The sequence below is a fragment of the Alternaria rosae genome (assembly GCF_020736505.1).
Source record: "Alternaria rosae strain MPI-PUGE-AT-0040 chromosome Unknown BKA58scaffold_8, whole genome shotgun sequence".
NCBI classification, from domain to species: Eukaryota; Fungi; Ascomycota; class Dothideomycetes; order Pleosporales; family Pleosporaceae; genus Alternaria; species Alternaria rosae.
This window is the reverse complement of record NW_025763577.1, coordinates 1,453,693-1,465,647: the sequence shown is the minus strand read 5'-3', so window position 1 is coordinate 1,465,647 and position 11,955 is coordinate 1,453,693. Positions and strand designations below refer to the sequence as shown.

The window sequence follows — 11,955 nt, the reverse complement described above, 5'->3', positions numbered from 1 at the left end:
TGATGCGGCGAACCCAGTGCCAGCTCTTAGCGTCTTGACGCGCCAAGCCCCGCTACTGCATCCATGCCAACCACATCCATTCACCATCGAAAAGCAATTCACAAGCAATACATTGAGGTCTGATGTTGTTCGCTATCGCGAGATCGTGGTGGTGAAACCAATATTTGTTTATCTAAATAGTTGACGAGCAGCAAAGCCTTGCACAGGCATTCGCCTGCATGACCTCCCTCATACCCCGATACATTGCCGCTTGCTATAATGCAAGAAGCCAGGAGAAGACCGGAATACCAAATGACGAGGAATCAAAGTTTAGCTTTATTAGGACAGAGTAGAAATATCCAAACCAAGAAAAATACAGCCGCCGAACGCAAGACGCAGAACACCATGCAAACGTTAGCAGATCATCTCTTGTGTAAAAGAGCCACATCGTAAGCAGCTGAGAAAAGGCCGATACCCGCCAGTACATTTGATAATATGAATGTTTTTGTGTCGCTTGCTGTCATGACCGAGGGAAAGGACCAAGTTACGCTGTCGAATGTGCTTCGCCTAAAACACCAAATATCCCGATCGAAAGCCAGATGCGCCATGCTCGACTGCAAGGAAGGAACTGTATAGTTGGACGTAACATGTCGAAATGCAAAACCGATAATCAGAGCGATTGTGAGATGGGACGTGGGCGGCAAGAATCTAGTCGTCTATTGTTGCGGGTAGAATGTCGCGGGCTGCATCTGCTGAGGGTAGTAGTAGGCGCCGTCCGGGCCTGGCGTCATCATACCTCCCATTCCAGGAACGGCATAGCTGGGCTGAGCGTAGTTCTCTACTGGCGGCGCGGGGTATAGCTGGGCGGAATCGACGTAGTATGTCATGCCGTTTTGCTCGTAAGCCACCATATTGGGAGGGCCAGCAGGTGCTGGTGGAGCCGCAGGAGGAGGAGCAGACACTGGCATGACGTAGCCGGGCTGTTGAGCGCCAGGAACGAACATTGGCACCATGCCGGCAGGGGCCATGTATTGCGGCTGGGCGCCGTTTTGTGGATAGTAGTATCCCTGTGGCACAAAGGCTTGTGGCTGGAAGCCAGGCTGCGCGTAAGGCTGGAAAGCGGGAGCGTGGATGGCTCGTTCGGGAATGTTGGGGGTGCCGGTTGACACTTGGCTTGGGTATGAAGGGTGACGTCCATGCTGATAGTAGGGCTGCTCGACCGCAGGCGCAGCTCCATTGATGTGCGCGGGAACTTGCTGGTGGAAGGGCTGCTGCTCTTGCTGTTGTGGGGGGTTGAAGCTCATCGATGCAGGCGACTCGATGCCAGCAACAGAGACAGTCTTCTGCGGGCGGGGCTGGTGCATCGGGAGCTGACCTTGCCAGTTCTCACGGTAGGTAGGTTTCTGTGGGAGAGGGTAGGGTGGCTGCACAGCGCCGTTCGTGGGCGAGATCATGGAGGGTCCATTGTGCATGCGAGGGCCACCAGGCGGGAGGCGAACGACAGGACGACTGGGATCGACGAAGCCACCGTTACGTGACATGATGGAACCAGCCGGGGAGACGAGATTGTCCCGACCCATCTCGCGTGCAATAGACGACCGCCTGCTCATGGCTACACTTGGTGAGTATACACTGCCTCCGTATGCGCTTGTCCGTCTGCTTGAGAAACCTCCGCCAAAGGATCCAAATCGTCCCCGACCCCTGCCGAAGCCCTGCTGGTTAGGTCGAAGGGCCCTTGGGATGAAGATGAAGGAGCGCTCTGTGGTGGGGAAGATGTAGCGCGGTGGAGCCGGGGGTAGGGATATACGGACTGGCTTGTCGCGGCGGAGGGGTGGTCGGTGGTTTGGCAGGCGAGTGTGCGACTTTATGGGGACGTTCTGGAAGTGTATAGGGCCCTTCATGTTCGGTAAGAAGACGCGGACCATGGCATTGTGCGTATGCGTCGTGGTGGAGAAGTTGCGAGCTGGCAGTGGCTTTTGGCTAGGGCCTGGCGGCACTCTCGATGCGAACATGGGGCCATTGGAAGGATGGTGTCCGGCGTGAGCGTGAGAGCCGGGCGCGTTGACGGTCTCGTGAAGGTCATGCTGCCAGGGGGAATCTGTGGCTTCCTGTGGCTGTGGCCGCATGCTAGAACACGTGTTAGTTGAATGTCCCCTTCTTGCTCTCCGCGTCTGTACGTACTTGGCTGGAGAAAAGGGCCCGCCGATGGGAGCACCCCGCCCACGTCCACGGCCTGCGGGTCTGAAGCCATTCTGACCAGGTGCATGCCGTGAGTCGTGCATGAAAAAGGCCCCGCGGTTGGGGATGAAGGCGGGATCCGAGTCGCGCTTCTTCTTGTACTCCTCATGCTCCCGCCGCCGCCGCTCCGCCAGCGTCTCTGCCCGCGATTGCGGCGCGCCAACAGCGGGTGCGGCTTCCACTGCTGTCACGCCCGTCTCGAAGTCGACCACTTCAGCGTCCTTTCCGTCTTCGCCAATCTTTAAGCCATTCATCATGATTTCCGTCTCCTTCATGGTGGAGAAGGCCACATCGGAGCGGGCGATGGGCGGCGAGGGTTGGCGATTGCTTGCATCCTGCCGGGCCTTTGCATCACGTGCTCCGTTTGCTTTCCGTTTGGGCTTTCCTTGTGTGAGAGAGGGCGCGCTGTCGACTTCGCTCAGGTCGCTGTTGTCGGCATCGGCGTCCTCGTCGACATCGCTCAGCAGGGAAGCGTCGCTCTGCGAGTCGTCGGCCAGGGTTGCCACCGACTGGCTCTCATCCTCGTCATCCGTCCGCCTGCGACGCGCGATGTTGGTGGTCCTCTTGCGGGCGGGAGCCATGATTGCGGGGTCTGGGTAGTGGCGGAGGATGGAGGCGCGATGTGGTGGGCGTGGGGTGGTCGTGGATCGGCTCGTGTACGGCGGAGCGATGACTCGGCAGCGGAGAGGGTCCGGGTAGAAGAGGCCAGCGACGTGGAAAGCGCCGAGGGTGCGGGTCCAGAGGGTGCAGCGAGTGCAGCGATTGCGGTCGTGATGGGCGAGGGCGAGTGTTGGGCGGAGGGCTGGAATCGGATCGGCCAAGGTTGGATGATGTCTGATGCCTGTGAAAAGATATGACGGAGCTTGCCGTTGCGGGAAAGCCTGGTCGCGGAACCGGTTGATGCGCGCTACTCCACAACAACACGTCTCGGAATTAGATCAAAGGCGATGATCAGGCACGAAATGATGCGCAAAAGGCAATGATCAAAAGGAGGGTGCCGAGTGCTTCCATCGTTTGCCACGTGATTGCTTTTCTCAAACATGCAGCCTTGCATCTGTTTGGGCTACAGCTGCAGGTTCCAGGCTGCGAGCAAACGCTATCCACTGCAGCTGAACATTTAGTCTACTCCTCAATGGCGCGTCATCACTCTAGGTAGCATTGCGAATTCAAGTAACAGATCATTGAGATGCAAGTATATGTGAATAGAATTAAAATGCTATCCCTCTGCACAATTACTATCATCCGACACATACCACTCCTAACCCATCCGTGTCTCCGTAGAGATGCATCCCACCCATGTCCATAACTATCCCTATATACGCCCATCAAATGCTGCGCTACTAACAAACGCCTGTGAATGCTCCGGCCTGCGCGCGTGGGCAGGCCAACCGCCCGGGGTATGCATGCATATGCTCGAATAACGACTAGGAAAACAGAAAGAAGAAAGGAAAAGCGCTTGTTATACAGATCCACCATATTCCTCCAAGAGATACCGCAGCTTTTGCAACGACATCATTGTCCTATCATGTTGGGGTCGTGGATGTAGGTACAGTTTTCGCCTTTGTTGCAGAGACCCTTGGCAAAGAACTTGCATGCCAGGACTTTGTGAGGCTTGTGATCTCCCCGGTTCTTGGGCCGCTTTCCCTGGTTGCGATCGTTGTTGCCGTTGCCGTTGCCGTTACCCTCATCACGTTGCCGCTTGGTGCCACCGTTGGTCTGCTGTCCGTACTGCGGTTGCATCTGGGGTTGGTAGGTGGACGCATCCTGCATCTGTGGAGTCCATGCCGTAGCTTCAGGCTGCTGGGGCTGAGGTGGGAAAGCAAATGGGAATGGAGGAAAGCCGGTTGGAAGTGGCGGCGGTGGAGGAAGGGCGCCGCCTGTTGCTGCCTGCATGTTGGCAATGAGTGCAGCAATATCCAGGGGCATGCCTGGCTGCTGTGGCGGTGGCTGCATCGGGAAAGACATAGGCGGAGGCTGAGGAGGGGCTTGGCCATTGCTGATGGAGTTGAGTATGGTCTGAAGGCCAGCGGGGTCGAATGGAGCGGCTGTTGACGGAGGAGGTGGCGTGTAAGCCTGTTCAACAGGAGCCGGAGTAGCGGCAGGCGGTTGGTTGGTTCCGGAAAGCTGTTTGATTATGTTCTCCAATTGACTGAAGTCGGGTACACCTGTAGGCATTGGCGCTTGTGGGCACCTGCTCGTTACTTTGTCGGGCGGAGTACCGAAACTGACCACGGTGTCAGTCGATGTGTCATCTTGCCCTTGTTCCACCGGCTCTTGGGGCGATGGTGGGATGTCGTCGGGACTCGAGTAGTAGACCATCAATGTGCCGTTCTCGCGCTGTACGTTGGCCTCCTTTTCAGGGCACGTCGGCTCCTTCTCTCCACCACCGTAGGGCGCGTAATTGCGCTGGCGCTCGTCTTGAGGCACCACGCTAAAGTCAACTTGGGACGGCGGCGGCCATGATCGCTGGTCGAAATCCATTTCCTCATCATCGTCGTCGAGATCAAGCTCCTTGTGTTGCTTGAACATATGTCCCTCTCCACCGAGGTCACCGGCATCTCGAACAAGATTGTCTCCCTTGTTGTCCATCTCTTCGTCATCGGCCTCATGGTCAAAGTACTTGACTTCCACCAGTGACGTCTCAGGCCGCCAGGTAACGCGAAGATGTCTTCGAGCTTCCTTTCGCAGACGCTTCGCCTTTTCTTCCTGGGTTTCTGCTGGAACTGGCTTCTCGGATTTGACTGGTGCAGCTTCCGGCTCTTTTGACTTTTGGAGTGAGGCCATCGTTTGAGCAAACGAAAATGCGGGCTTCGATGTTGTCGTTGCTGCAGATTTCTTGTCTTTCGGCGCGGGGACAGCAGCCTTAGGCGCAGCAGCCTTCGCGGGAGCTGGTGCAGGCGCCGACTTTTTGCTGGCCGCATTGAGAGAGGCAAAGATGCCCGACGGTTTGTTGGTTACTTGACTGACACGGGTCTTGACGGGAGCCGGCGCCGGTGCCGCTCTCTCACCAGGTCGCTTCTGAGCTGTTGAGTTGGAGCCAGTGATTGCCGATTTCGAAGCTAAAGTGGACGCGAGATCCTTCTTGACAGCATTCACAGGAGCTTCGGGTACCTTTGGTTTCTTCGTCAAAGGGTTCTCGTTCGACGATCGGCTCGCAGCGTCTGGTGCAGGTCGTTTGATGCCCTTGTTTTCTGTCGGCTCGCTTCGTGGCGGGGAGCTTGCCTTTGCCTTTTTGGAATTTGCAGCAGCACCATCTATGATTTGTTGTATGAAAGCCTTGTGCTTTTCATTTGCGTGTTTCTTCATCGAAACAAGTGCCTTTCCAAGCCTAGTCTCCTCAAGGAGTTCAGAAGTCAAGGTACCACATCGAGAGAGCACTTCGTATATGACCGCAGACAAAGGCCCGTCGTAGTCCTTAATTTTGAAACGGTTCGCCAGAAACTGATAGCACATATACAAGAAAGGCTTAATCAGTCCCAATTGATATAGCACATCGGGATGGGAGTGCTCAAGCGCAGCTTCAAGGGCAGACTTGAGCAGGTCACGCTGACTAGTTACCCGGCTTTTCAGCACGGGCAGCTCACCTAGCTTCTTCTGTTCCTCCGCTTCCGTCACAGCTTTGCTATCGGCTCGCCACCGTTTATGGATCGTGTCGAGTACGTCCCATATCTCGCGCATGCTATTTTTGATCTTGTCGGAGCTAGGCGAAGACGAAGAAGGATGCCATGTAGCTTTGACGACATCATAACGAACAGCCGCATCAGGATCATCTGGTCTTGTCTCTGGAATGGGCATCTCCTCTTCTTCTGAAGAGTCACTATCGTAATCCGATGAGTCGGTAGTACTTTCACTATCGCTCGCCTGTCTCTTGAGGTCTGTAGGCTTCTTTGTGGATTTGAAAGCTCTCGACTGAGACTTGGCAGCCGACAGACTTGCACGAAGCTTCTTGCTATCTGCGCCAGCCTTCTTCAGGTCTTTGAGTGATTGTCGAGGCAGATAGACGGGGAGCGCAGCTGGGGAGATGTTAGAGGATGCTTTAAACGCAATGTTTGTAGTGTATTGAAGCTTACTTCTATTGGTTGCGAGATGAAACGGTTCGTTGCCCAAGGTCACAAATTTGTTCAATGGAGTAGAATTAGTGGCCTTTGCTAGTGCAGCCTGGTCAAGAACATAGAGACCCCCCGACTTCCTGCCCTTCGGCATGTCATACTCAGGCACGGGCACTGGCTTTACAAACGTAGCAGATGTACGCTGCTGAGCAAAGTTGTCTGCCAAGGTCTTGGGTGCCTTGAGAGAATTAGCATTTGATAGATGACATGAGGCAATGGTGAAGCTTACTTGATAAGGAGATGCCGTGGGGCGGGTTTGTTGCAGCGAGGGCGTGTTGTGCTGCAGAGCTTGTGGTGTCACGGTACTAGCATGGCCCTGGGGAGTTTGGGTTCGCATGGGCATTTGATATGGCGACTGTTGCTGCTGTCGGATAGCATTGGGATCCATGCCTAGCGATGGGTCGACATTCGATTGTTGTCCGTAAGCGCCCAAGGAGCTCTGCTGGCCGAACTGTCCATACTGATATGGCGACGCGGTGCGAAGACCATGTGATTGACTGGTGTATGGTTGGCTGCTGCCGCTAAAGGGTTGTTGTGCGTAAGCCCCATGGTGCCAGCTTTGGGCTGAGGAATTAGGTGGCAGCGCCGAGTGTTGATGTAACTGGGCATCCCACGACGGGGTGCCGTAGCGGTCGACGGAAGGAAAGAGATGCTGGTACGACGGGTCGGTGTAGACGTTCTGACCTTGCATAGGCCCTTGGTCACTCGGCACGTGATTAGACGCCATGTTGTGGCTGGTGAAGAGGATTTTCTTGGCTGGCCAAAGTGTCAGCTGTCAGCTGCAACTGCAGGGGTGTGATTGGCGGATGACGCACAAGTGTCTGAAACCAGCGAACGGAACGAATTAGGCGACTATGCAGAAGCACTAGGCGCTAAATGGACTGGCGCAGAGTCACAAGTGAATGGTTGCCGATTCGGGGAAGGGAAAAAAGGTCGATAAAACTTCCGGTTCGGGCGGTAGTGCTGTTGTGCAGTCTGAAGGCCGTCGCAGGTCGCAGGCCCTCGGATCTGGTGGGAGATGCAACAGACCTGGCTCACAAGGCAGTACTCGTGTCCCGACGCCCGCGATGCCGTGTCGCCTAGTCCACGATGCGTACAGTAGATACGGCTTTTTATGGAGATGGCACTTTGCCTCGCGTATTATGCGATGAGGAGCACACTGCTGAGGCGCGTCACTTGACGTACGTTTGCGCGCACCAGAGCACAGCACGTGTTGTATGTCTGCGACAGCGACAGCGACAGCGACAGCGACGAGCGGCTCTCTGCTCAGCGCCTTGCGATGGCCGGCCAGACTCCCTGATGCGCAGCGCGTCGAATCGAAGATGGAGCTGTATTAGTAGCAGAAATCGAAGATGATTGTCACTCTGCCCTCCACAACGCAAGCCTTCCTCACAAACGCCGCAGCCAGCCTGAGCGCGCACTTCCCCCAAAGCAAGGACCCGAAGGTTGAATCTAGCCTCAGAATCAGATGCCCTTATTAGGTGGGCGAGAGTTCACTGAGAAGTAGCATGAGTGTCAAGAGGGAAGAAGGGGGATGATTTGGTTGTTGTGGGCGAGGTGAGTTGAAGAGCGAAGGAGCGCAGCGAAGGGGCGAGCCCGTTTTCAAAGGTCGCCTGGTCGCCAAGTAGCGCGTCGCGCTAGCCCCCAGTGGGGCGGCGGGCAAGCTCGAGCTGCATCACCAAAGGCCGAGACAGCAACGTTGGAAAGCGCGGGCAGGCAGACGCGCCACAGTGTCTTCTTTGTGAACTCTGATATTCGCGTGTACGTCTCACACTCTTTCATGTCCCCTCCGCGCATGCGCTTAATTTAGCAAGAGGCGGGTGCCAACACGGAAACAATGGCTCTCTCACTGCGGGATCGCCAGATTGGTATGCGACTGCGACATTCTTTGAGTCTCTGAATAGCACTGACAGCACGTGATAGCTGCAATCAAGCGCATACTGAAGTGAGTGCTAAACCTTCTTCAACGCCGGCGAACCACCGCTGACCCCCGAAAGCCTCAATGCCCCCATCCACGACGTCGACGCTCCTGAAGATGCCCCCAGCACAACCACCAACACCGCCGATATCGAATGGAAGGTACTGGTCCTCGATACACAGGCAAGGAACGTTATATCGGCAGTGCTGCGAATGAACGATCTCAGGGCGGCTGGGGTAGGACTAAATCCTGAGCACCCCATTCAGGTGGAAACCTGAACACTGCGCAGCCTACATTGACGCTGAGCCTTCACATTTGCTCATTTTTGAGTCGATGTAGGCTCCACGGTGTTGAGGTTCTTCCTATGAGGTGTCAGAATACGAATCATATACTAAGAACACACAGGTCACTGTACACTTCAACCTGGCCTCCAAGCGCAGCCCCATCCCCGACACACCAGGCGTCTACCTGATCGCCCCCACCGCCGAGAACCTCGCGCTAGTCACCAAGGACCTCAACGATAACCTGTACACTCCGATATACCTCAACTTCCTCTCAAGCGTCCCCCGAACACTCCTGGAAGACTGGGGTAGTCAGATTGCTGCGTCGCCAGGGGCTGCCGAGAACATTGCGCAGCTATACGACCAATATCTCAACTTTGTCACCCTAGACAGCGATCAATTCTCCCTGAACATCGAAGATGCGTATCGAAAGATCAACAGCCCGAAGACGTCGGATCAGGAGCTGGATGAGCTGATCGACCGCATTGTCTCAGGCCTCTTCTCGGTCGTCGTCACCATGGCCGTCGTACCCATCATTCGCTGTCCAACAGGAGGCGCTGCTTCCGACATCGCCGCAAAACTCGATCGAAAGCTGCGCGACCACATTCTCAACAGCAAGGAGAACCTCTTCTCCACCAACACAGCATCCCGCCCCGTCCTCATCATTGTCGATCGCAACATCGACCTCAACCCCATGTTCAGCCACTCCTGGATATACCAAAGTCTGGTCTACGATGTACTAGACTTTTCCCTCAACAAGGTCACCGTTACTGTGCCAAACGACAAGGAGAAGCCTGAGAGTGGTTCCAAGAAGCAGACCTACGATTTGACCGCGAGCGACTACTTCTGGAAACGCAACGCGGCCCAGCCGTTCCCTCAAGTAGCAGAAGACGTCACAAACGAATGGACCAAGTACACAGCAGACGCGGAGAAGATCACGAAAACCACAGGTTCCAACTCTCTCGACGATGTAGAAACCCAGTTCGCAGCTCATCTAAAAGGCGCCATATCCATGCTTCCCGAGCTCCGTGATCGCAAAGCTACTATTGAGAGTCATATGAGCATGCTGGAGTCTGTCATGGATGGCATCAAGCAGAGGAAGCTGGACGAATTCTTCCAGCTTGAGGAAGAGCTTGGAAAGGCCACCAAAGCAACCATAATGGATATCATCAAAGCCGCGGATAAAGGAAACGACCCCTGCGACAAGCTACGTCTGTTCCTACAGTGGTATCTGACCACCTCAGACGACCTTTCGCGCAACGAGCTCGACAGCTTCACACAAGCATTAGAACAAGCTGGATGCGATACGACCGCCGTAGCATACGTCAAGACGGTCCGCCAGATCACACGCATGACGATGCTCAGCTCCGCGCCTGCACAACCTGCCCAGACGACGTCATCGAACCTTTTCGGCGGCTTCTCGAGTCTAGGCAGTCGCGTTACAGACAAGTTCAAGGAAGCCGGTCTCGGGACGCCTAACCTAGAAGGTGTATTGGTAGGTTTGTTGACCCGTACATGGGACGATTACTAACATGTCTAGTCGGGCATCAAGAGTTACCTGCCAGCCAACAAAGACCTTACCCTTACAAAAGTCGTGGAAGCCATCTCTGATCCGCAAAGTGAGCGATATCCCTGGACATGTCGAAGAAATTATGCTAATTGCTCTCTAGACGCAACCTCTAGTGCGCTGAACAAGATCGAATCGTGGCTTTACTTCGATCCCCGATCAGCGAACGCGCGTGGAACCATACCGCCAGCCAGTCAGTCGAGGAACCAAGGTACTGTCTCACGCGGTATTGAAGCTTCTTTCGGACAAAGACGGCAAGGCTACACAGAAGCCCTCGTCTTCCCCGTGGGAGGTGGCAGCATGGACGAGGTGAGTAGCCAATCACATAAGACAAGACATGTACTAATCTCTTCACAGTTTGGCAATCTTCAGGCATGGTCGCAACGGACCAGCGCTGCAGGTGCTGGGCAGCAAAGAAGAGTGGTGTATGGCTCCACCAACCTATATTCCGCACGTGACTTTATCGTCAACGAGCTTGCCCCTCTGGGTGCTGAGAGTACTTGAGATGAAATGGTGCCCTGAAGTCTACATTAGTTTCAACATACAAATCTGTAGGACCTTCAAGGCAATGTAGCCATGATAACTCTTTTGAAGTCGTGTGTCGTGTGATGTAGGTATCCAGCCTTTCCCTTGAACGGGGTCTACTCACACATCATGCACGCTTCTCCCGTGCAACAACTAGTATACCCTCCATCACATCACGCCCCTACAAATAGACCTCACTCGGCGTTCAGGATTGCATGTCGTGACATCAGACCTACCTAGTAATGATCCAAGTAGAAGCACACATTGTCTCTAGAAGTACGTACTTGTCGATATCTAAACTTAGGTATGCGACACGAATGTTAGCGACCCGTAGTGTTATGATGTTGACTATCAAGTCATTGTGGACTGGTAAACTCGGGTATTGCTTTCCCGCTTCACATACTCCACCCAGTCATATTGCAACTACACCAAAAAAAAAGACTTACACGCGTCACATCATGCAGTTTCCACGATCCACCCATGATCACCTAGGTACTCGTCAGCACACAGCATACCCACACCACCATCACGACTCGGTAATCCCCCAACCCGATCCTCAACAACCCACAACCCCTACACCCACATACACATATATCCGATTTTCCACACCCCCGTCGTCTATCAAACAATTTCGACCCGAAACATCATCGCCCATGCCCTGTGCAACCTCTCAAGGCAGCGAACTACACCCCCACATTGCTTTTTTCCCCAAACCCGTTATCTCGAAACGTCGCCCGCCCCACTCATGTTTACTTTTTCTCCAGCTGCCAGCGTCTGCCTCAGCACTCGGTTGACGGACCGAATCCTTTGACAAGCCACGATATGCACGCCCTTGACATGTAAGTGTGTGCGATTCAGCAGATTCACGATGCAAGATATACGCTAGGCGTGTTTCAGATCCTTCTATGCAGGCTTCGAGGGCTTCTATGCATGACCGTGAAATGAGGTCACACTGGCAAAAGAAAAAGAAATGTAGATGCAGGGCGGTTGGGATGTTGCGATGCGGTAATGCGATTGGTGCTGTGGCTGCGGTGCGGAGATGCGATTGGTCGTATTGGCGTTATGCAGATACGACCTTGCGTGCTTGGAGGACGATAGGGCTGGCGTGGCTGGCGTGGCTATCGTGAGTACCCTCCAGACGATCAAACAGCGCTGTCACATAATCCAGGTTGCTGGAAATGTGCCGAGTGAGGTTTCAGGTCGTTTTGTGATTGAGGTCGTTTCTTCTGTTGTGTTGTTCAGCTTGTCACGATGGTGGACCGAGGTTGTCATGCTGAATGCAGAGTGAGGGTCTCTGTGTAGGCAGGGACTTGATGTGATGGAGGCTATACTGGCGCT

At 54.6% G+C, this 11,955-nt stretch overlaps 4 protein-coding genes across 4 annotated transcripts; 1 reads left to right on the top strand and 3 right to left on the bottom strand.

Annotated features, from left to right (window-relative positions):
* Positions 1–170: 170 nt before the first annotated feature.
* Positions 171–580, bottom strand: BKA58DRAFT_228986 (uncharacterized protein). Its single transcript, XM_046166433.1, has one exon. The coding sequence runs from the start codon at positions 464–466 to the stop codon at positions 254–256; it is 213 nt and encodes a 70-aa protein (XP_046022813.1). The 5' UTR covers positions 467–580; the 3' UTR covers positions 171–253.
* Positions 581–3,044, bottom strand: BKA58DRAFT_228985 (CASC3/Barentsz eIF4AIII binding-domain-containing protein). Its single transcript, XM_046166432.1, has 2 exons — positions 2,161–3,044; positions 581–2,106 (listed from the first exon to the last, which is right to left on the bottom strand). The coding sequence occupies exons 1-2, from the start codon at positions 2,796–2,798 to the stop codon at positions 696–698; spliced, it is 2,049 nt and encodes a 682-aa protein (XP_046022812.1). The 5' UTR covers positions 2,799–3,044; the 3' UTR covers positions 581–695.
* A 507-nt stretch (positions 3,045–3,551) lies between these two features.
* Positions 3,552–7,234, bottom strand: BKA58DRAFT_228982 (uncharacterized protein). Its single transcript, XM_046166431.1, has 3 exons — positions 6,556–7,234; positions 6,288–6,504; positions 3,552–6,230 (listed from the first exon to the last, which is right to left on the bottom strand). The coding sequence occupies exons 1-3, from the start codon at positions 7,051–7,053 to the stop codon at positions 3,730–3,732; spliced, it is 3,216 nt and encodes a 1,071-aa protein (XP_046022811.1). The 5' UTR covers positions 7,054–7,234; the 3' UTR covers positions 3,552–3,729.
* A 761-nt stretch (positions 7,235–7,995) lies between these two features.
* On the top strand, positions 7,996–11,026 carry BKA58DRAFT_390373 (SEC1 family transport protein-like protein SLY1). The gene is made up of 8 exons (XM_046170829.1): positions 7,996–8,194; positions 8,250–8,271; positions 8,324–8,480; positions 8,650–10,020; positions 10,066–10,144; positions 10,196–10,401; positions 10,450–10,609; positions 10,741–11,026. Exons 1-7 carry the CDS (start codon positions 8,164–8,166, stop codon positions 10,594–10,596), a joined length of 2,013 nt encoding a protein of 670 aa, XP_046022810.1. The 5' UTR covers positions 7,996–8,163; the 3' UTR covers positions 10,597–10,609; positions 10,741–11,026.
* The last annotated feature ends 929 nt before the right edge of the window (positions 11,027–11,955 follow it).